The sequence below is a fragment of the Xiphophorus hellerii genome, chromosome 10 (assembly GCF_003331165.1).
Source record: "Xiphophorus hellerii strain 12219 chromosome 10, Xiphophorus_hellerii-4.1, whole genome shotgun sequence".
NCBI lineage: Eukaryota > Metazoa > Chordata > Actinopteri > Cyprinodontiformes > Poeciliidae > Xiphophorus > Xiphophorus hellerii.
The window spans coordinates 18538402-18558980 of record NC_045681.1 but is presented as its reverse complement, the minus strand read 5'-3'; the positions used below and the strand labels follow the sequence as shown (position 1 = coordinate 18558980).

At 38.9% G+C, this 20579-nt stretch overlaps 1 protein-coding gene across 1 annotated transcript in view; it reads left to right on the top strand.

Annotated features, from left to right (window-relative positions):
- Window positions 1-20579, top strand: part of dnah9 (dynein, axonemal, heavy chain 9) — a 164427-nt gene that overhangs the window by 61296 nt on the left and 82552 nt on the right. Inside the window, exons 41-48 of the mRNA XM_032575044.1 lie at window positions 96-243; window positions 1865-2039; window positions 2853-3026; window positions 4288-4495; window positions 6049-6214; window positions 7642-7744; window positions 10194-10433; window positions 18737-18898. Of these exons, the coding sequence (XP_032430935.1) occupies window positions 96-243; window positions 1865-2039; window positions 2853-3026; window positions 4288-4495; window positions 6049-6214; window positions 7642-7744; window positions 10194-10433; window positions 18737-18898 (1376 nt within the window). The remainder of the gene's footprint in view (window positions 1-95; window positions 244-1864; window positions 2040-2852; window positions 3027-4287; window positions 4496-6048; window positions 6215-7641; window positions 7745-10193; window positions 10434-18736; window positions 18899-20579) is intronic.

Sequence of the window (20579 nt, the reverse complement as noted above, 5' to 3'; positions counted from 1 at the left end):
AACTAATAATACTTTTGCAAGGCACTGTATGTTGATCCATACATTGTAATCACAACATGTGACACTTCTCACTACTTGCCCACTCCTCCACCCAGGCATTCTGTACATAAATCCAGCAGACCTTGGGTGGAGCCCCCAGGTGTCCAGCTGGATTGACAAGAGGAAAGTCCAATCCGAGAAGGCAAACCTGACCATCTTATTCGACAAGTATCTCCCCTCCTGCTTGGATGTCCTCAAATCAAGGTACCATGGTTTTCCTGAAGCAATGGGAAGTTCTCACTGTCATGTTGACACAAGAGTTTCCTGTGTGACACTGCAAAGGGAGGAGGGGTGTGTTAAGTGGGCGTGTGGGACAGGGGGAGCAAACGGGGAGTGACTCAGAAAGAACTGGATGTGTTTCTACATTCTGTTCCATTTGCATCCTCTGACACCTTCATCATCGTTGCTGCCGGAGCAAACAACAGGAAGCAGGGGAGGGATGAATGCATTGTGCTCAGAAAAATTTCTAAATATGCACCACAGCTCATAAATTTGTCATCTGGTGTTTCGGAAGTACATGATTAAAATTCTTGGGTTCTCAGAGCTTTTGTTCATTTTGTGAATTCTGTAAAAAAGATAGAGTTCTGGGTAAAAGTTTTTTATAATCTCAAGATTGGTGTGTGACTGTCATAATTTGGGCTGGTGTTATATCTAAGGTGGAAGAATGTTTTAAAATCCTGATGCTATGATTTTTTGAAAAGCAAGTACTTATTGCAGAGGTTTATTATGGGTTTTAAAAAATCCATATGAAGTCTTAATTTTACAAACAAGATGAAGTTTAAACATACAGTACAGACCAAACGTTTGGACACACCTTCTAATTCAATGGGTTTTCTTTATTTTCATGACTATTTATAAGGCAAGAAATCCCACTTATTAACCTGACAGGGCACACCTATGAAGTGAAAACCATTTCAGGTGACTACCTCTTGAAGCTCATCAAGAAAATGTAGAGTGTGTGCAAAGCAGTAATCACAGCAAAAGGTTGCTACTTTGAAGAAACTAGAATATAAGGGGTATTTTCAGTTGTTTTACACTTTTTTGTTTAGTGCATATTTCCACATGTGTTATTCATAGTTTTGATGCCTTCAGTGTGAATCTACAATGTCAATAGTCATGAAAATAAAGGAAACTCATTGAATTAAAAGGTGTGTCCAAACTTTTGGTCTGTACTGTATATTCACCGTAGCATTTTATAAGAAATTCCTGAAGTTTCTAATATGTGCTTTAGTTTGACAAGGCCAATGCCTATGTGCTTTTGGATTGTGACTGAATAAATTGTATTTCTTTGAAACCTCTTATTGGGTTAATATGTTCTCAGAAGAATAGCAGTCCAAGAAATTCAGTGTCAATCTAAGAAAGAGAAGAGTGAACTGGGCGTGCCGTGGTGGCGTAGTGGTTAGCGCGACCCGTATTTGGAGGCCTTGAGTCCTCGACGCGGCCGTCGCGGGTTTGACTCCCGGACCCGACGACATTTGCCGCATGTCTTTCCCCGTTTCCTGTCAGTCTACTGTCATATAAGGGACACTAGAGGCCACAAAAGACCCCCTGGAGGGGTAAAAAAAAAAAGAAGAGTGAACTTCAACAAATTGAGTCTTTTGGAGCTATGTCTAAAGACATGGGGATCTTCATTTAAAAAAATGTTACCAAAGTTTTTCTTTCACATTCTGGTATCTCTTTACCACCCATGTAACATTCTGGTGTAAATTTCTTTTATTTTACCAATGAGTGAGAGAGTGTCAACATGGAAGAGAGGCAGAGCTTCAAAATCAACACCTTCAAACTCAACCAAATGTTTCATCTTGATGCGTCTGTTTTTGGTCAGGTTCAAAAAGATCATCCCAATCCCAGAGCAGAGCCTTGTCCAGATGCTGTGCTACCTGCTGGAGTGTCTCCTGACTCCAGAAAACACACCACCAGACTCTTCCAAAGATCTTTATGAGCTCTACTTCGTCTTTGCTGCGATCTGGGCCTTTGGGGGAGCGTTGTTCCAGGACCAGGTACTTCTAAGACCTCTTGGCATGTGAGGTGCTTCCTAAGTGGGAAGAAGAAAGAAAACAACAGAGCTGCTAATGGGTTTTTCCTTTATTTTCTTTTGTTACCCATCATAACTCGAAATAGTTTCTTGGAATATTATGTAAGCCTCTTTGGCTTTTATGGAACTCAATGTTGTCTCTATTTATGAAAAGTCATTTGAATGTTATTTTCTTTTGAAGGAATAGTAGTTTTTCCATAAAGGCAGAGATCTCCATCTGAAAATGAAATGGACTGCGTTCCCGCTCAGAAACACACAGGCTGGCTGAATTTAAATCAGCAGGAGAGCCATGGCAAGCAGTTGCTTAGCAATCCAGTTAGTTTGGTACAGTAAGTGTGTTCATCTAAGTTATGGGATAAAACTGCTTTCCCCTTGGTACAAATGTACTCCACTTTATTTTCCCATCACAGATGCATTTAAATGCTAAGTGGTTTTATTGACTGGAGAGGCAGTGGTGAATGGAGGAGACAGGTATCAAGGGTTGGGAAGAAAGAGAGGAAGGCAGGGAACTGCCAGCCAGCAGGTGATGAGACTTCTTCACTGGCTGAATCACATGGATGGATAGATGGGTCTGCCATCTCTCATTTTCTACCCTTCAGCTGCTGCAACTCCATTTATGCATTGGGGCCATTTATTCGTCCTTTGGTTTGTGTTCACACCAGTGTAAATCAAATGCACGGATCCATAGCTGCTGTATGGAGGAGAAAAAGCAGAGAGGAAGTCATTTTACAATATTGACCGCATTGCCTACCCTCTGTGTCTCCCTGTGTGAGTGCAGCTGGTCGACTACAGAGTGGAGTTCAGCAAGTGGTGGGTTGCTGAGTTCAAAACCATCAAGTTCCCATCGCAGGGCACCGTGTTCGATTACTACATTGACCCAGAGAACAAAAAGTTCGAACTGTGGTCCAAGATGGTCACCAGGTTTGAGATGGATCCAGATATACCTCTTCAGGTAAATCTTAAACCAGGTAGCTCTGTGCCTAGACTCTGGATGTATGTACTTTTTTTTTCTTTCTCCCAGACTGTATGGATAATTCTTAATAATTTTGTTGCTTATCAAAAGCTCCTATGTAGTCGGCAGAGAGGAGACCACCAAACGTCCCTCATAACTTTTATTTCTTCCAGAGGCAGTGAATATAATTTCCCCTTTTGCCTCATCTTGTATACTCATAGCTGTTATAGCCTACCAAAACAGTAACTTGGTAAAAGAACCACTAATAACAGTTCCTGGCAAAAAGTTTTCAAATTAATTGAGGTTTTCTACATTCTGTCAAATTCCTACTACAAACTCCAGGGCATTTTTACACGATAGACCAACTTGAAGTAGTGCATAATGGTGGTAAAGAAAACTAAATTGAATGTATTGTTGTTTGTTGCTATACACACGTATACAATGACATTAAAAAACAGTTTTCAAAAATTAAAAGTATAATATTAATGCCCCTATATTATAATATTCCTAAATAAATCCAGTGCAACACTTTTTTTTTTTTATAACTGTTTAGCAACTACAGCCCAACTGTGAGTAACTTAATCTCCAACTGTGTCAGAGGTTTATTAGTGAAAAAATGTTGATATAAATCAAGGTACACAGTACATGGGGTCAGGGAAAATCCTATAGAGAAGTTTGAAGCTGGGTGTAGGTCTAACTCAATAACACTGACAAGCTGGCCAAGAAAGTAAAATAATCCTAGAGGAAAACTCTTTTGAATCTGCAAAAAACAACAACCCCAAACATATAAAACTAGCTGCGAGTGAAAGGTGGCTCAAAGCATGTTCATGACTCAGTGAATGTAAATCTGACTTTGTCACAAGATTTGAAAAAAGCTTTTCAGACATTATTTATCCACCGCACCAAGATTGGGTTGTTTTACAAAGAAGACATGTAGGCATACCTCAACATCGCTTTACCATCATCATAATCAAGGTTATTCACAGAGCACATTTCAACAACTGTCTTGATTTAAGGGAACTCAGTGTTCCAGCATTTTTGCTATTTTTTGGACGTTTGTTCCAGATTAGAGGAGCATAAAATCTGAAGCCTGCTTTTTCATATTTCTTTGTACTAATATTTCAATGTGTATCATGAACAAACGTTTTTTTTTCTTTGCTTATTCGTGCCCATATATAACGCTTCAAATTCCAATCTTAACTAGATTTGTAGGCTTTTGAGCATGTTTTCCATATATATTCTGAATTCCTCCTGTCTGCAGGCATGTCTGGTTCACACCACTGAGACGGTTCGAGTGCGTTACTTCATGGACCGCCTCCTGGAGCACCGCAGGCCAGTCATGGTGGTCGGGAACGCTGGCACTGGGAAGTCGGTCCTAATCGGGGATAAACTTGAATCATTGGATGCTGAGAAATACATGGTCAGAAACGTCCCATTTAACTATTACACCACATCCGCTATGCTGCAAGGTAGGTGTAAGTAGGTTTGGCTTCCAGTTAGTTGTACACTGCATACAGTTGAAAGGGTAACAAGCTGAATAATTTAAAATTAGGTCAAACCAACGTCTAGATGCTTTCCAAAAGCTTTTACCTCAACCGGATTGAAATTTTGTATTCTGTGCTTAAAACCATCATGCCATACTCCTGATAGTGGCTTGAAAAAGCATGATTGAGGTGCAGCTTGCTAAGGAACTAATATCTGAATATTATCAGAGGTGAAAGTGTATATTTGAGACTGTGGAGATTAGAGAAAAGCCACAATCAATTCAAACTTTTGTAGTGTGTATGTAATCATTTCACCCTGGATTGATGGTTAAACTAAATACTTATGAGGCAAAAAAAAAAACAATATTCATGTCCCTGATGAGTTTATGTAAATCTCTGACTGGATTTGTTTGCTGTGATGGTTGATCTGGAAATATGCTAAATTGAAAATCAGTCAGGAAACGGAGCTTAACATGGCATGAAGAAGACTAACAAATGCAAACAACAAGCGGATAATGAACAAATGCAACAAAAGAGCCTATGAACTGACAGGGGTAATCAGAGGGTGAACAGTGTGCAGATAACAAAAGCAGGAGGGCAAGTAACTGGGGCTGAACAAGGAAAACAATTTCAGTAAAAAATTTCAAAGGAAAGAAGATACAAATAAAGGGATGTATATAATAGTAAAATAAAAGGAATGAAATGCAGAATCAGACCTAAACCAAGGGTAATTCAATAGCAAGCAACACTCATAAGTCACAGCCATTGACATTTATTGATCCTGTTACATCATATTTTTTTTCAAAAGCAGTTAAAAGTGTTGTGTTGATTTTGAACCAGGCTAACTGTGACTGAAATTCCCTTTTAATGCCTTAGTTACCATTTAATGCTCAGAGAAGTGTATTATCACACGCGTTGCTATCAATACCAGAACATCTAAAACTACATCTGATCTGATTTTAGTTGAAAAGCTACAGTTTAAAACAGTTTTTCTTTTTTAATCACTTGATCTTCTCTACATACAGTACAGACCAAAAGTTTGGACACACCTTTCTAATTCAATGGGTTTTCTTTATTTTCATGACTATTTATAAGGCAAGAAATCCCACTTATTAACCTGACAGGGCTCACCTATGAAGTGAAAACCATTTCAGGTGACTACCTCTTGAAGCTCATCAAGAAAATGCAGAGTGTGTGCAAAGCAGTAATCACAGCAAAAGGTTGCTACTTTGAAGAAACTAGAATATAAGGGGTATTTTCAGTAGTTTTACACTTTTTTGTTTAGTGCATATTTCCACATGTGTTATTCATAGTTTTGATGCCTTCAGTGTGAATCTACAATGTCAATAGTCATGAAAATAAAGGAAACTCATTGAATTAAATGGTGTGTCCAAACTTTTGGTCTCTACTCTATATTATTAGTTATCTGAAGTGTGCACTGTTTAATGTGCGTGAATCATGTTTGAGAAGCCATAAACGGTAAAGCCAAAAGACAAAAAAGAGAAGGGCATTCTGTAAAATCATGATCTCCTACGCAGCTGTGCTGGAAAAGCCCCTAGAGAAAAAAGCAGGGCGCAACTACGGCCCTCCTGGCAGCAGAAGACTGATCTACTTCATAGATGACATGAATATGCCTGAGGTAGATGCATATGGCACGGTGCAACCTCACACACTCATCCGCCAACACATGGACTACAAGCATTGGTAAGACCAAATCTTTTGCAATTCATCACACGCACAGGCAAGCTCAATACACACTAATGTTTGAAAAAGAGATATTTAAACTGGTAAATGTCACGGTAAAAAGAAAGTGTATCTTCTGTTAATTGTTGGGCCTTATGCATCAGTAAACAGAAATTATATGTGGAATTCATCAGATTTTATAATTGTTTAAGTCTAACCTGAAGTGTAAATGAATGCATAACAAATTCTGGTAACTCTTTTGAAGGGGTGTTCATAAGATGGACATAATTCAGCCATAATCATAACACACGTGTTATGATTATGGCTGTTGTCATAAAGTGTCGTTTGGTAAATAATGACACTTTTAATACAAAGTTGCACTAAAAGTTGCATTAAAAGTCAATTAAATGTGTCAACTTTGTATTGAAAGTGTCATTAGTTACCAAATGACAGTTCAGGACAACAGTCATAAACATTCATGAAGACGCCTTCATGTTCATAACAAGTGTTATGTCATGTTTGTGACATAATACTTTCACAAACATGACATAACACTATTCGTGTGTTGAATGGGTAACACTTCAAATAAAGTGTTACCCATTTTATTAATAATAATTTTAAAACATGGGGAAGGGCAATTAAATCTGTTTTTGATGCCCTGGAACCATCACAGCTGACCCTATTATGCCAGTCTTATGCACACCTCTTCAAATAAACTGTTGCTCAAATTAAAATTTATTCTACAGAGGAGTTTATGATCAAAAAGCCCAAGTCATGTGGCTACAAAAAAAGTCCAAATCAGCACCTTTCATTACCAGTTTGACATTATTTAAAATAATGATTATTATTGATATCAACTAATATGAAACGATTGTATTGTGAAGATTTTTTCATCCATATCACCCAGACCTATAGATGTCAGTAATAATAATAATAATAATTAGTATTTTCTATTTTAACAATATGTTAATGTAATACAAAGGCATTTTATATTAGAGAAAATTATAGCTTTTTAGTATTTGTGAAATTGCCCCCCTTTCAGTATTCAGAGCTCCCTGCATCACTATGCATATTCTGCAACGTTTATGAGTATCAGAAGCTTTACGTGAAAGCTGGCCTGTGTGATTCCCCGTAAAAAGGATTTTGTTGCTCATCTCTCTGACACAGTGAGGCCATTCTGAACATGGTTCCACTGCGTCAGACACTGGCTGACTGGATTAGACACGGTCAGCCCATTAGAGATATGCTTGGAGGACTTCAGGTATGAAATTGAGAGGAAGGAGGTTGCTTCCAAGACACGCCAGCTTAAGCAGGAGCCGAGGCATCCGTATCAGGAAGAAGCACAGGGGGAGAAGTCTGTGTGTGAGCGCTGGCCGATGTTGGTGTTTATGTGCCTGCAAAGCAGTTGAATAATTTTTAAAAATGTTCTCCCTGTGTGTGTTCTGCAGGTATGATCGTAATAAACTGCTTTTGAAAGAAATACACAACGTTCAATACGTTTCCTGCATGAACCCCACGGCTGGCAGCTTCACCATTAATCCCAGGCTGCAGGTAGACTGACACATTCAGGATATTTTGCCAGAACATGGCGTACCACTGGTTAGACAATGAACTGGCAGGGAGACACATGCTCCTTTTCTGCTTGCACATGCATTATGGTAGACATGGCAAAACTGTAAGTAGCTCAGAGAAAAATTATGAAGAATTAATATGTAGAAGAATTTAAATTATTATTAATTTACAGCTTTGTGTACTAGGATACATGTACATACTAAAACTTCATTATTGCATCTCCATAGAACATCACTGCAGACTTGATGAGAAATCCTCCATTTTACAGGTTCATAGATAATATTCAGAAAAAGAGAAATTATCCTCTGGGAAACAGTTGAATGAAAATGGGGTACACAGGCATGATTAACAGCGATAAGCCCATCCTCCTGACTGGTTGGTTTTTTTTACCGGAGCTGTATGTTTTTTGTAAAACGAGATTATCACATTATTACACATTATCCGTCTTATGTTATATTGTAAGGACATAGACAGTGTAACAAATATGTAAAAACATATTTTTATATGAGCTACCTACCGCAGCTTTAGGGCCCAATTTATACAGCTTATTTGCAAAAAAAAACCCAGTTCATTTGGGGATTAGCTACTTTTTAATATTGAGTGTGCTAGAAAAAAATATAGGAAGAAAATCACTCCAAATATTTAGTTTTCATTTTATTTGTTTTTGAGATGTCATTTATTTTTAGCGCAACTTAAACATTTGGAAGTTTTTAAATAAATGTTAATGCTGCCAAACAAAATATTTATGTTGTTGGCCTCCCCTGTGTGTACAGTAAGAAGTATGAGACTGGATGTTGTAAAGAGAAGAATTTGTTGTAGACATGAAAAAATGGTAGGAGACACTAAGAGGAGAATGTGTGTGATAGAGCATGCTGGATGCAATCCAGTGAGCCTTGCCTCTTTCTCATGGTGTCACACATCAAAGCAACTTTTCCTGAACAAAATGGCAAGAAGAAGGTTGGGGTGTAAAGGTGACAAAGCAGGCAGCAGACAGACGGCAAAGAACAGGCTCACATGTGGAATGTTTAACTGCAGAGACTGTAGGCTCTCCTCAGACTCACACTTGTTCTCCTCCGAATAACAAAGAAGAATGTTTTTTTTATCCTGTGCAAGAACAGAATATTATCCTCAGTGACTCGAATGGGGTCATGAGTGCATTTTAAGGCTGTGGAGGGAACAGAAAAATGTCTGAACATCAAAAGTTTTCTTTTGAAAATAGAAAAGAAAAACAGCATTTAACTGTACCAAAGTAACACATGTACATGGAAGTCTACCTTTGCAGAGAGACTGTGGACTCATTTGAGAACTTTCAAATAAATCATGAAATGATCATTTTTTGATTTGAAAGGGTTTGATTTTCATACTCTCTTTGTTTTTTTACTTTTCCAGTTGTACAAATGCTGCACATGCCTCCTAAAAACAATACCGAGACAAAGAGAGATCAATGAGACATTATCAGTGCCCTTCAGTCTGGGAGAGGCTAGAAGGCAATTTCCAAACTATAAGTACACCTAAAAAAAATTTGGATTCTGTGAAACAATTCAATATACTTTGCCACTCAGTCCATAAAGTGAAACTCATATTTTATAGATTGATTACATATTGAGTGCAATATTTCAAGCCTTTTGCTGTTTCTCTTAATTTAAATGATTACAGCATACAGATGATGAAAACCCAAAATTACATGTCAAGATCATTTCTAAGCAATAAAGCAAAGGTGAGAAAGAGCAGTCTCCCCAAATTCCTCCACAGAAAAAAAAAAGTTTATTTCAAGAATATTTTATTTTATTTCATGTTTGCTAAAGGTGCATTAAACTATTGATGCTGCTGTTCCTTTTCCACACTGCTTTTCTATTTTAGCTTAGTTTAAATTAAAGGACACATTGAAATTAGTGTAAAAACCAAAATTCAGTCATTCATGTCCTGACTGTTAAAACCATAATAACACAAGAGTTCACTTTCCTCCATTTAGCTTTATTCTTTATGCATTAGGGTAACAAATTCTTGAATTAAATATACACTGCTTCTGTGTTTTGAAAAATTCCCACATTTAGGCTTATGTAACCACTCTGCCGCTAGAGGAAGTTTTCCATTCACCTGCAGGGGATGGGAACATGTTTTGGACTTGAAGGGCTCTTTAAAGTCTGCTTTTTTGTGTGTGTCATGTGACACATGTGATGCTGCAGGGAATTTATAAAATGCAGCTGAAGTCACACACTGTGCTTTCAGATGCATTTGGATTTATTAGCATGTAGGAAGTTACGCTACACATTTTTACAACACATAAATAACTTTTTATTGTCGAAAGAAAGTCGCACAAAAAGAGCTTTAAAAAGTCAAACTCGATTGAGATTGTGGTGCGATTTTAGCCTTGCCGTCATTAGCATGGAGCAGATTTGTCTTGTTTACTCTCCGTCTCTTTCCGCAGCGGCACTTCTGCGTCTTCGCCCTGTCCTGTCCCGGAGCAGAAGCCCTGAGCACTATCTACAGCTCCATCTTGTCTCAGCATCTGAGTGGAGAAGGATTTAGCTCGGCCCTGCAGAAGAGCAGCTCCACCCTGGTCCAGTTGGCTCTAGCCCTCCACCAACGCGTCTCCTCCACCTTCCTCCCCACAGCGGTCAAGTTCCACTACGTCTTTAACCTGCGGGACCTCTCCAACATATTCCAGGTGACCAAATGCATCAGGGAAGGTTGACCTTGGGTTAATCTTCCATGGAGGAGAAGTCAAAAGTTACCTCCGTAAAGTTGGCCGACCCCACCCACGCCTCCATTTCAGACAAGGGTATCCATATTTTAGCTTAATTCTTTCTTCTTCTGCGGCTCTGCTTCCCTGGGCTTCTGTCACTAATTTCTCGCTAAATGATTATTGATTTAAGAGGCAGCACTGAAAGCTGGAAATGAGTCTGAAATAAGTGGAACAGAGAATACAATGGATTTGCTTTTCCATGGGTGCATAAATGTATTTAAATGAATATAATATCAGAGTGTTAACGCTATCAAGGGAGAGGCTTTCGGGGCAATATTTCTGTCAAAATCCTCCACGGTTTTAATGGAGGGCAGGCTCTTTCATTTAACGCACTCTGTTGTATAATTAATGCTTTGAGCCACTCTGCTATAGGAACTTAAATTTTCATTATTCTTTCCAGGAGTTTACAGATGGAGCCCACAGTTCTCATTATTTTCATTATACAGAGCACATATAGGTGTTCTCTTACTACTCTCATAAGATTTTACACACTTTCCTTTCACTCCTAAAAGTGCAGCTTCTGCGTGTTTGTACCTACCTGCTAATGTCCAGCTTCTACTAAAATATATTAACAGGCACAATAAACTTATAACATCTTAATTAGCTACTGCCACCATATCACTTTGATGGTAAATGTTTCTGTAAGTTTAGCTGGCAAAGCCTCACTTAAGAATCAAAACTGTATTTCATACCTCGCAATAGTGTTAAGTACGCATGGGTGGGTGTCGCTACAACTTTGAGAAAAACAATCACAACCTCATGGGAGATTACGCAGTCACTTAAATAAATTAAAATAGTAGAAACCTGGGGTGTGCTGCGGTGGCGCAGGGGTTAAGCACAACCCACATATAGAGGCCTTAGTCCTCGACGCGGCTGTCGCAGGTTCGATTCCCGACCTGGCGACCTTTGCCGCATGTCTTCCCCCTTCTCTCATTACCCACTTTCCTGTCAATTCACTGTCAAATAAAGGTCACTAGAGCCAATAAAATCTTAAAAAAAAAAAAATAGTAGAAACCTTCATCGTCTTGTTTGGACCCCTAACCCACCAGTTGTCCCAAATTGTTGTCTGGTGAGACACTTCACCCGCCTTGCCTGTGATGCTGATTGTGTGACAGCCTCACTTCTGTTAGTCTGTCCATATCAACTCTGATGCAGTTTACCATCATCAGCGTGTGAATGTGTGCATGAATGATTTTGGTGTGAAGCGCTTTGGAGTCCTTGGACTTGACAAAACGAAGTCATCTCAACCATTTGACGCAGCATTTCTTAAAAGAATATCATTAAGACAGTCAAACATGGTGGTGGTAGTGTGTTGATCTGGGCCTCCTCCGTTGCCTTATGACTTGGACGACTTGCTGTAATTGATGGGAATTTTGCTTTCATTAAAAATGCCTTGAGGATAATGTAAGTTTATGATCTGGCACTTGTTACCGTTTGTTCTATTTATGGGTCAACGATCAGAAACACACCAGTAAATCCACCTCTGCACTGCTCAAGCTGTTTAGTGCGATCTACTCAATTCACGACTTACATTCACCGAAGATGCTGGGACATGAATATCAATAAGCTGCTGAGGTTAAAAAAATCCTTCATAGTGATTAACAAAAAAAGGAGTCATTAGCAGTTATAACATGCGAGTTGTGTTTAGAAAGCAGTTACCATTCACTTTCTCACACAGGACCGGGTTGATTTGAATGTCTGTTTTCTCACGATAAATTAATTAGCTAAACACAGTTTTTTGTATTTCCTAAGGTCACCTGTGTTCGATATTGAAATGTGCTTCAGGGTCTGGAAGCATTTAAGAGTGACAAAAAAGCAAAAGCTGTGGAAACCTATAGGGTGGCAAATACAGATTTATCATGACAGTGCACGTTACTTCTTAATGTGATTGTTTATGCCAGGTATCAGTCATTAAAAAGTTGTAAGACATTGTTAAACCCTCCAACGATCTCTTGGTATTAACCAATCGGAGGCATTTGTTGCCGGTTTGAAGCCTGTGGATTTAAACGGGAAAGCCTGCTTGCCATTCAGCAGCTCACGCCCTGAAGACCTCAGGGTTTAGCTCCCAGGGCCTTGATCACACACATCACTGGCTTCAAACAGATGTGATTTTACGTGAAGACTTTGAAACCAGTGTTTGAAGAAACCATTCAGACCAGTTTGACAAAGTCTTTGTGTTTTCTTTAATTGGTCAGAACAGACATTTGGCAGCTGTGCTGAAGAAACTGTGTCAAAACTGTCTGGTTGGACCAACCCACCTATAGAAATATGTAAAGAGATCTAGAAAAAAGCTCTCCCATTTGCTCATTTGAAGTTTTTCTTCCTTGTGTACTCAAATTGTGGCTCTAACACCTCAGGACAGGTGGGAAGAGGTGAGCCGCCTCACACCATTCGCTTGCACCTCAGTAAAAATACTCCAATCAAGTCTCTGCTTTTCTGCACCTACAGATGTGGGAAAGAGTTTGTTGGGTTTGTTGTGACAGTACAAACACGTCCTCTAATTCTGAGCCGCAGGCCTAAACGGTTGTCAGTCCGTGTTTTCTAGCTGGACGTTTGAGAAGTTTGCCTCAGCTGAAATAATTGGGGGGACTTTATGTGATTCTTTGTATTTTTGTGTGTTTTTTTTTTTTTATAACTTCTGGAACTCTGGGATGCAGTCAACAGAAAGTGTCTCATTATGATGAACCCTAATAAGCCAGAAAGCTGGACTCAAAGGCTCTGCATGAGCTTACAGTAGTCTGTGTAAAGGTGTTTACAAATGTGCCAAAAAAAGATGAAGGTCCAGTTGAGAATCAAGAACGAGTCTTGAGGGTACTATTCCCAAATTAACTTACCTTTTTTTCAGTTTAGTGTAGAAGTAAGCATGAGCTATTCCTAGCTATTTTTCTTCTTTTACCACTAAGCGTGTTTTTTTTCTTTTCTCTTTATCCTCAGTGCATTTTCTTTTTTTTGTCATAATCTCTCCTTTGAAACTCAACTCGCTCTGAGCTTTCAAGTTGATCAATAAGATCAGCTTATAAGTGGGCATGTTGTGAGTGACGAACAGCAACTAAATTCTTCTAACAGGCCAAGACAAACAGTTTGGAGACCAACAGGGAATGTTGTCGAGTAGCTCCGTTTGCCAATGTTCGTTAACTGTAATGACCGACGGGCATATCCACCGGCCTGTCTTCTCCACGTCAACCTAAACGAGCTCCTTGACGCTTGAGAGCTGCAGGGAGGGGAGAGGGGGTGGTTGAAAGCGGATGGAGAAGGCAGAATCAGAAGAGAGTACATGAGACTCGTGGTGCAATGAGACCAGCGCCAAACTGTACTGACTGCTCTATATGTCTGTATGATTTTCAGTGGATAGTCAGCTGGGTGCATTTGTCAGTTGTTTGGGGCTCAGAGCAGCTGTCAGGCATAGAGGAGAGCGAGTCCATGGAAACAGACAGGCCTGTACGGAAGATGCATGTCGACACCCGGAGCTCTAATCCCTCTCCTCTGAGTTGAGCGGAGCGAGAAGATGTCGGGGGAAGTTTCTGTGAGATAGTCGGCCAAAGTCAGCGGGATGCAGTGGGGGGAACAAAGTTCTTTCTCCTCTTGGTTTGTGAGGCGCTTTGCTATATCTTTATCTGGCAGATAGCTAAAGGTTAAAAGTATCAGCGCTCCAGAGAATTGCAGTGTCTTGCAAAAGCAATCCCACTCCTTAAAGTCAAAGTTTATATTATTCTATTGGGATTTTATGTGATAGAACAACCCAGAGTAATGCATCACAGAAACGTAGAGGAAAAAGGGTAAATACTGAAATTTTCAGCAACGATAAATCAGCATCGTTATTGACGCAATAATCATGACTTTTGGTCATCATGTTAGAAAATGGATGGATGGATTGCATATTTGGACACTTGTTCTCTCTGGTTTTGGTTGCTGTGCAGTTGGAAGGGTTTTTGCTCTTACGTATTTTACTTTTGTAGTGTTACGATGCATAACCGTGACAACAAGGTAAAGTTTTTACAACTGGAACTGAGCAACTGATTAGCATCTCAAAAGCTCAAATATTACCGGAAATTCAACCCCAAATTCCAGATGAGCTGAAAAGAGAGGCTTAATGGATGAAGTTCCTCGGACCCGACTTAAGAGGAAAGGAGATTGGGCTTTTTCTGTTGTTGGTCCTCTTCTATGGAACAATCTTCCTTTCCAAATTAGATCTGCCCACAGCCTGGATAATTTTAAATCGCTTCTTAAAACTCATTTTTATTCCTTAGCATTTAATTGAACTAGTGTTTTGATACTCTGTTTTTATTCATTTGTGTTATTGTCATTCTTGTACAGCACTTTGGTGCAGTTTTATGCCTGTTTTTAAAGTGCTATATAAATAAATTTGACATTGACATTGAAGTGGAGGACCAAAGAGATTTTAGTTGCCAAATGAATAAAGTTGTAAGAAACTCCAAAAGATGCTATTTATGATCAGTTATTTCTATGGAAATTGGAACATTTTCCTTCCACTAAATCACAGGTGTCAAAGTCCAGTCCTCAAGGGCCGGTGTCCTACAGTTTTTAGATGTGCCACAGGTACAAAACACTGGAATGAAATGGCTTAATTACCTCCTCCTTGTGTAGCTCAGTTCTCCAGAGCCTTAATGACCTAATTATTCTATTCAGGTGTGGTGCAGCAGAGGCACATCTAAAAGTTGCAGGACACCGGCCCTTGAGGACTGGAGTTTGACACCCCTGAACTAAATGCTCTGCTTCGTGCCGGCCTACCACAAAAAAAAAAGAAAACATGAAAGTTTGTGACAAAATATGGAAAAGTTTTGAGCGCATGACTACTTTGGCAAGTCACAGTATAGACCCATATGGTGTTTTGTTTTCTTCAGCTGTACTTGTGCTGGGTGTCGAGATTGATACAAATAAACACTGAAATGAAGTAGAACGGTGCAGATCTGTGGAAAGTTTAGAGATTCTCCACTTTCGTAAATCTTAGAGAGTGTCTGCTTAAAATCCTTGCGCACACATCCGTACGCCCACATGCGCGCCACATCTCCCATCTGCACAATTACACAGCGGATTTAGCAGCCAATTGTCACGTTGAGCAGTATCCGTAGGCAGATCAGGTTCAGCTGGCTTCACCTCCAGTGATGATTCTGTTGATGAGAATAGGTTCTGGGGCGGGAGACGCAACACATCTGCTTGGCTGCGTCTCCTGGGTGACGGTACACAGGGCGCCTCGCTGTCCTCTCCCTCATCCTATGCAGCACCTATTATTGGATGCACATACCCTGTGGTTCTGCCTGAATGCATCATCCATGCCTCAGTGGGAAATCAGCCACGTCACACTGTCCTCCACCACAGACACATTTATCACCAATCACCCACTGAACACTCGTTTAGGCTCGTGACTCGTTTTAAGAACAGGGTTTCCGCGCAGTAGTGAAAGGTAGTAAATTAAATGATCTCAAATTAAGGCCAGTAAAAGGTAGTAAGAATGCAGGCCAGTAACTAAAGGTAGTAACATTTTCAACATCCCTTCAAAATATTTTACATTTTTCATTGATGCTCACTTATTGTTTTAAGTTTGACTAAAATCTGTATGAAAAATTATAAGTACCGTACTGGCAGGACCTGAGCTGTCACTGATTGACTCCAAGCTGCTGTGCGCATGTGGAGACTTGCTAGTCTCCACAAAAAAACCTGACAGAACCGAACTTTCGACCTGCTGGACGTTAACTGCAAACTGTGGCACAATTTTGCCAAAATATTTTGTCATCATAGTATCAGAGATAATCACTGATGCTGCGAAGGTGAGCATATTGTAATAAAAATGCTTGTTAATGTTACATTATAAGAAAGCCTTTAGAAAGTAACTCCACATTGCACACTAGTACTTTACAGATTGATTTAATTCATGTTTGGTGTGTGTGTATATATATATTTATATATAATTTACAGCTCTGGAAAAAATGAAGAGACCACTTCACTGGACCCCATTGAAAACCTCAAGATTATTCCACCAAACACTGATTTCTGATAAAACGTTAGTATTGTTGTTCCTAAATGAACATGAACTTGTTTTCTTTGCATTATTTGAGGTCTGAAAACACTGCATCGTTTTCTTTATTTAATTTTTTTTATTTTCTCATTTTCTGCAAATAAATTCTACATTTTTGCTTGGAATTTCAGAGATAATAAAAGAACAATGTTCATTTTACTCAAACATATATCTATGAAATGTAAAATCAGAGAAACTAATAACTTTACGTGATCTAAATTTTTTCAGAACTGTATTTACTAAATATTTCAGACATTTTTCAACCAGTCTGGACTCTGATTCATCTACTACATAAATGTCGTTGTCATGTTGCTCATGATTATTTTGTTATGTTTGCTTTGCTTATTTGTTCACAACTTGTAAAATTTGATGCACTCCACTGAATTCTACTATGTCCTGTTTTATGTCTAAATGAAGAAATTTACTAATGCGTATATAAAAATGTGCCTTTAATTGTTTAACCTCGAATTGGTTCTAAAATTGCAAATTTAGATTTTAAAAAATAGTTGCGATCTTAAAGTATGAAAAATATGTAATATTTCAAACAATAATGTACACTTATACATTATTGCATAAGTATACAATAAAATATTTTTTTCTAAAAATATATTTCTGTTGCTGTTAAAATTATGCAGCAAGACGTTCAGCCAGACAACTCCTTAATAAATGTTGAAATACACAAAAGCATAGAGCTAGGTTTGGTTTGGCATTCAGGCTCCTCCATGTCTGTGTTGCTCAAAGTGTCATGGACTAATAAGTCTCTTCACCCTGAACATTTCTCCTTCGACTGCCAGGGAATAAGGAGAGTCTCTGAACTTAGAGCTCATGGTTGGGAACTAGGATGATTAAAGGGGGTGAAAAGCAGTAAAACAGCAGGAAGTGGCAACATTCAGAATGATGTGGGAAGTTCGCTGCTTAAATAAACCGCCCATAATGGTGAAGTATTGAAATGTTCTGTAGATCATCTGCTGAGTAGCAGCACAGCTTGACATGAGTGCCTGGAACCAGCTTTTATAGTAATATGACATGCATTTAATATCTTAAATTTGAAACATTAAATCTAATCAAAAAAAGAAGAAATGGATAAAAATCATATTTGTTTTATTTTATTTACTGCACAGAATATTATCTATATTTGCTCTTTTTTTATTCAGGTAATTGGCTAAGGTAGTTATCAAGTAAAAGGTGACTCCAAGCTGCAGCATGTAGCTTTTATAAACATGTTTCATACATATTTGTTCAAATTATCATTATGTCATGAAAGTATAAAATGAAACACACAATTTGTGGGGGGAAAAAAACATCTCTGTGTTCTTCTTATGCTACTATTGTCATCTGCAAAAATCCTCCATGTCCAGTCAGAAATAACTAATCAGAGGCAACAGGAAGGCCTTAACGCTGAAAATCAAGCTTGTGTACGCATTACTAAATGTGCTAATGATGGAGAAACAACCTACCGCTACAGAAAAGCTATTTATCTGCCATCATCTAACAAACCTTAGCATTCTTTTTTTGATCTAGTGAAGTATTTCTGCAGATGGCAGCAGAATCCTGGGTAAAAAACATATTGTTTAAAAATGTTACATACTGCATCTTCATTAGAAATGCCACTTAGAACTTGCCAAGTGTAATGGTAAAGCGTTATATTAATAAAAACGACAGGTGGCTCTTCTTTATTCTTTAGCTTTAGTCACCACAAATATCTGGTTTTTGAGACCCAACTTATTTCTGAAGAGTCCAACTTCTGTTTCTGCCAGCCAGCTGCCTGTCAGTGTGCAGGAACAGACGGGGGAGAGGCACCACTACATTATTTTAATTTTACTTAAACTGTAAAGTAAAGTATATTAGCTCTCTGAGAGCTCACAGACGGAGCTTAGCTTTGCCTGCTTAGGAAAGTCCTACTGTGTAATCCAGATTTTTTTTATTTAAATCAGATAATTAAACACCTGCCCACTGAACCTGACCCACTTTACATAAAACAATACTTTAACAATTGGATAGAAGAAAAGTGCAGCTATTATTTCACCGAGTTCCCCTGTCACACCTCCCAGCAGCCGGCCCACTCAGAGTATCTAGTGATTTACCCACAGTCGCTTTGCTCTATTTCCCACCTTGTTCTGCTGTAAATGGACCAAATCAGCCTCTGAAATAAAACCTGAAGCCCTACTCCTTTCCTGCTTTTTCTGCTCAGGGCATTCTCTTCAGTACCAGCAAGTGCATGAAAAGCCCCGCGGACCTGCTGAAAATCTACCTGCACGAGTCCAGCCGGGTCTACAGGGACAAGCTGGTGGAGGAGCAGGACATCCAGGCCTTTGATAAGCTACAGACGGACACACTGAAAAAGTTCTATGAGGTGAGAAGTTTTTTTTTCTAGAGTTCAGCAGGGGCAGACCAGAGCGGGGAGTGAATCATTAGGCTGCCTGTTCTGTATCTGGACTTGGACATCAGTGGCCAACGCAGCGAGGAGGAGGAGGAGGGGAAAAGAAAAAAAGAATTTTAGGGGAAGCGCGAGTGTAGGGCCTGCAGAGACTTAGGGGAGAATATTAATCAGTGTGGTACGGGGTCCGGCTGTCAGGGTCTGCACTGCCAGGCCAGCAAATTGGAAAACATTTTAATGGTTTCCTCTCCACTGCTTCCTCCATACCCTTTCCTGCCCTTGTCATGCCACTGAGAAGAACCTGACACACATGCACATACACTCACCGATAAATGAGAAAAGAGACCATGCAACAATATGTTATCAACTCCTTGCATATAATGCAAACTTACAACTTCCCTCTACTTCCATGAAAGTCTAGAATTTTTTCTGTCCAATACCAAATCATTGATTTTCTTGGACTTGCGTCCGTGTGAGGGCTTTAACAACAACAGGATAAGTGCTGCAGGTTCTATGATAGAGGAAGTCATTTTGAAATAACAAAATGGTATGGCATAATGCAGCACAGCATATTTCTCTGTCCATTCATCAACATGTCTGTCACTCAACATGAGTCTGAATCAAGTCAACAAACCTGCAACTCATTTTCTTAGTTGATGAGTGTGTAGACATAAGCTCTTAGTTTTGATACGTTTAATGAATAGAAGGAAAAAAAGATCAAGAGAACCCTGATAATTTAGTTACTTAGTGCACCTCAAATAAAAATATACAGTACTGTATGTTTTCTACCCAGTTACGCTTGCAAGTATGCTTTCATTCATATACAGTACAGACCAAAAGTTTGGACACAACTGTGTGTCCAAACTTTTGGTCTGTACTGTACATCGTACGTTTTGAGTTTTTAATGAACTTAGGTCTCTAAAAAGGAACTTTCAAAATGAAAGTTATTGTTTTCAGGTTTTTGTAAAGCTTTCACCTTCTCATACAAGTTTTGGTGAATTATGAAAGATAAGAAGATCTAAGAACCAAATTCTATATATTTTTTCACCCTTCCTGCATGAATCTGTAAACTATATCAGCAGCAGAGGTAACGCCATAAGTTTTTACTTGTATGAAAAAAATCTCAAAATGATTATAGGTCACATTTTTAACTGTCTTTAGGCTCTTGTTAGCTAGCAGCAATACTGGCAGTACTGAGACATCAATCTCTGTGTGTGTTGATAAGAGAATTTATATCCTTATTTCAATTATGAGTTTGCCAAGAAGCTGCCAATGTTTCCAACTCGACCTCGTTCTTTGACAGAAGTTGACTTCTTACAGGGATCAAACAGAACAACTTTGCTGGGGTATCTTCAATCCTTCCTGTTATCTGCTGAAAGTCTTCCTCTCTCACTCTTTTTTTTATTTAGCTTTCTTTCCTTTTAATTGAAAATAGTTTCCTTTTGATAGCTTCTTACAGCTGTGGGGTTCCTCATGTAGTTTATTGATGCTTTACTGACAAGGGGAAAAAAAAGTAGATTTCTGAGTTTCTGAACAGTTGGATTCAATCAAGTTGAAAATTGACAGATTCCTGTCAACAGTCAAATTTTTCAGAACAGCTCGTCTCATACACAAGTTGCTTTTTTTTTTCTTCTCACAAACGTCCTTCCTTAACAGA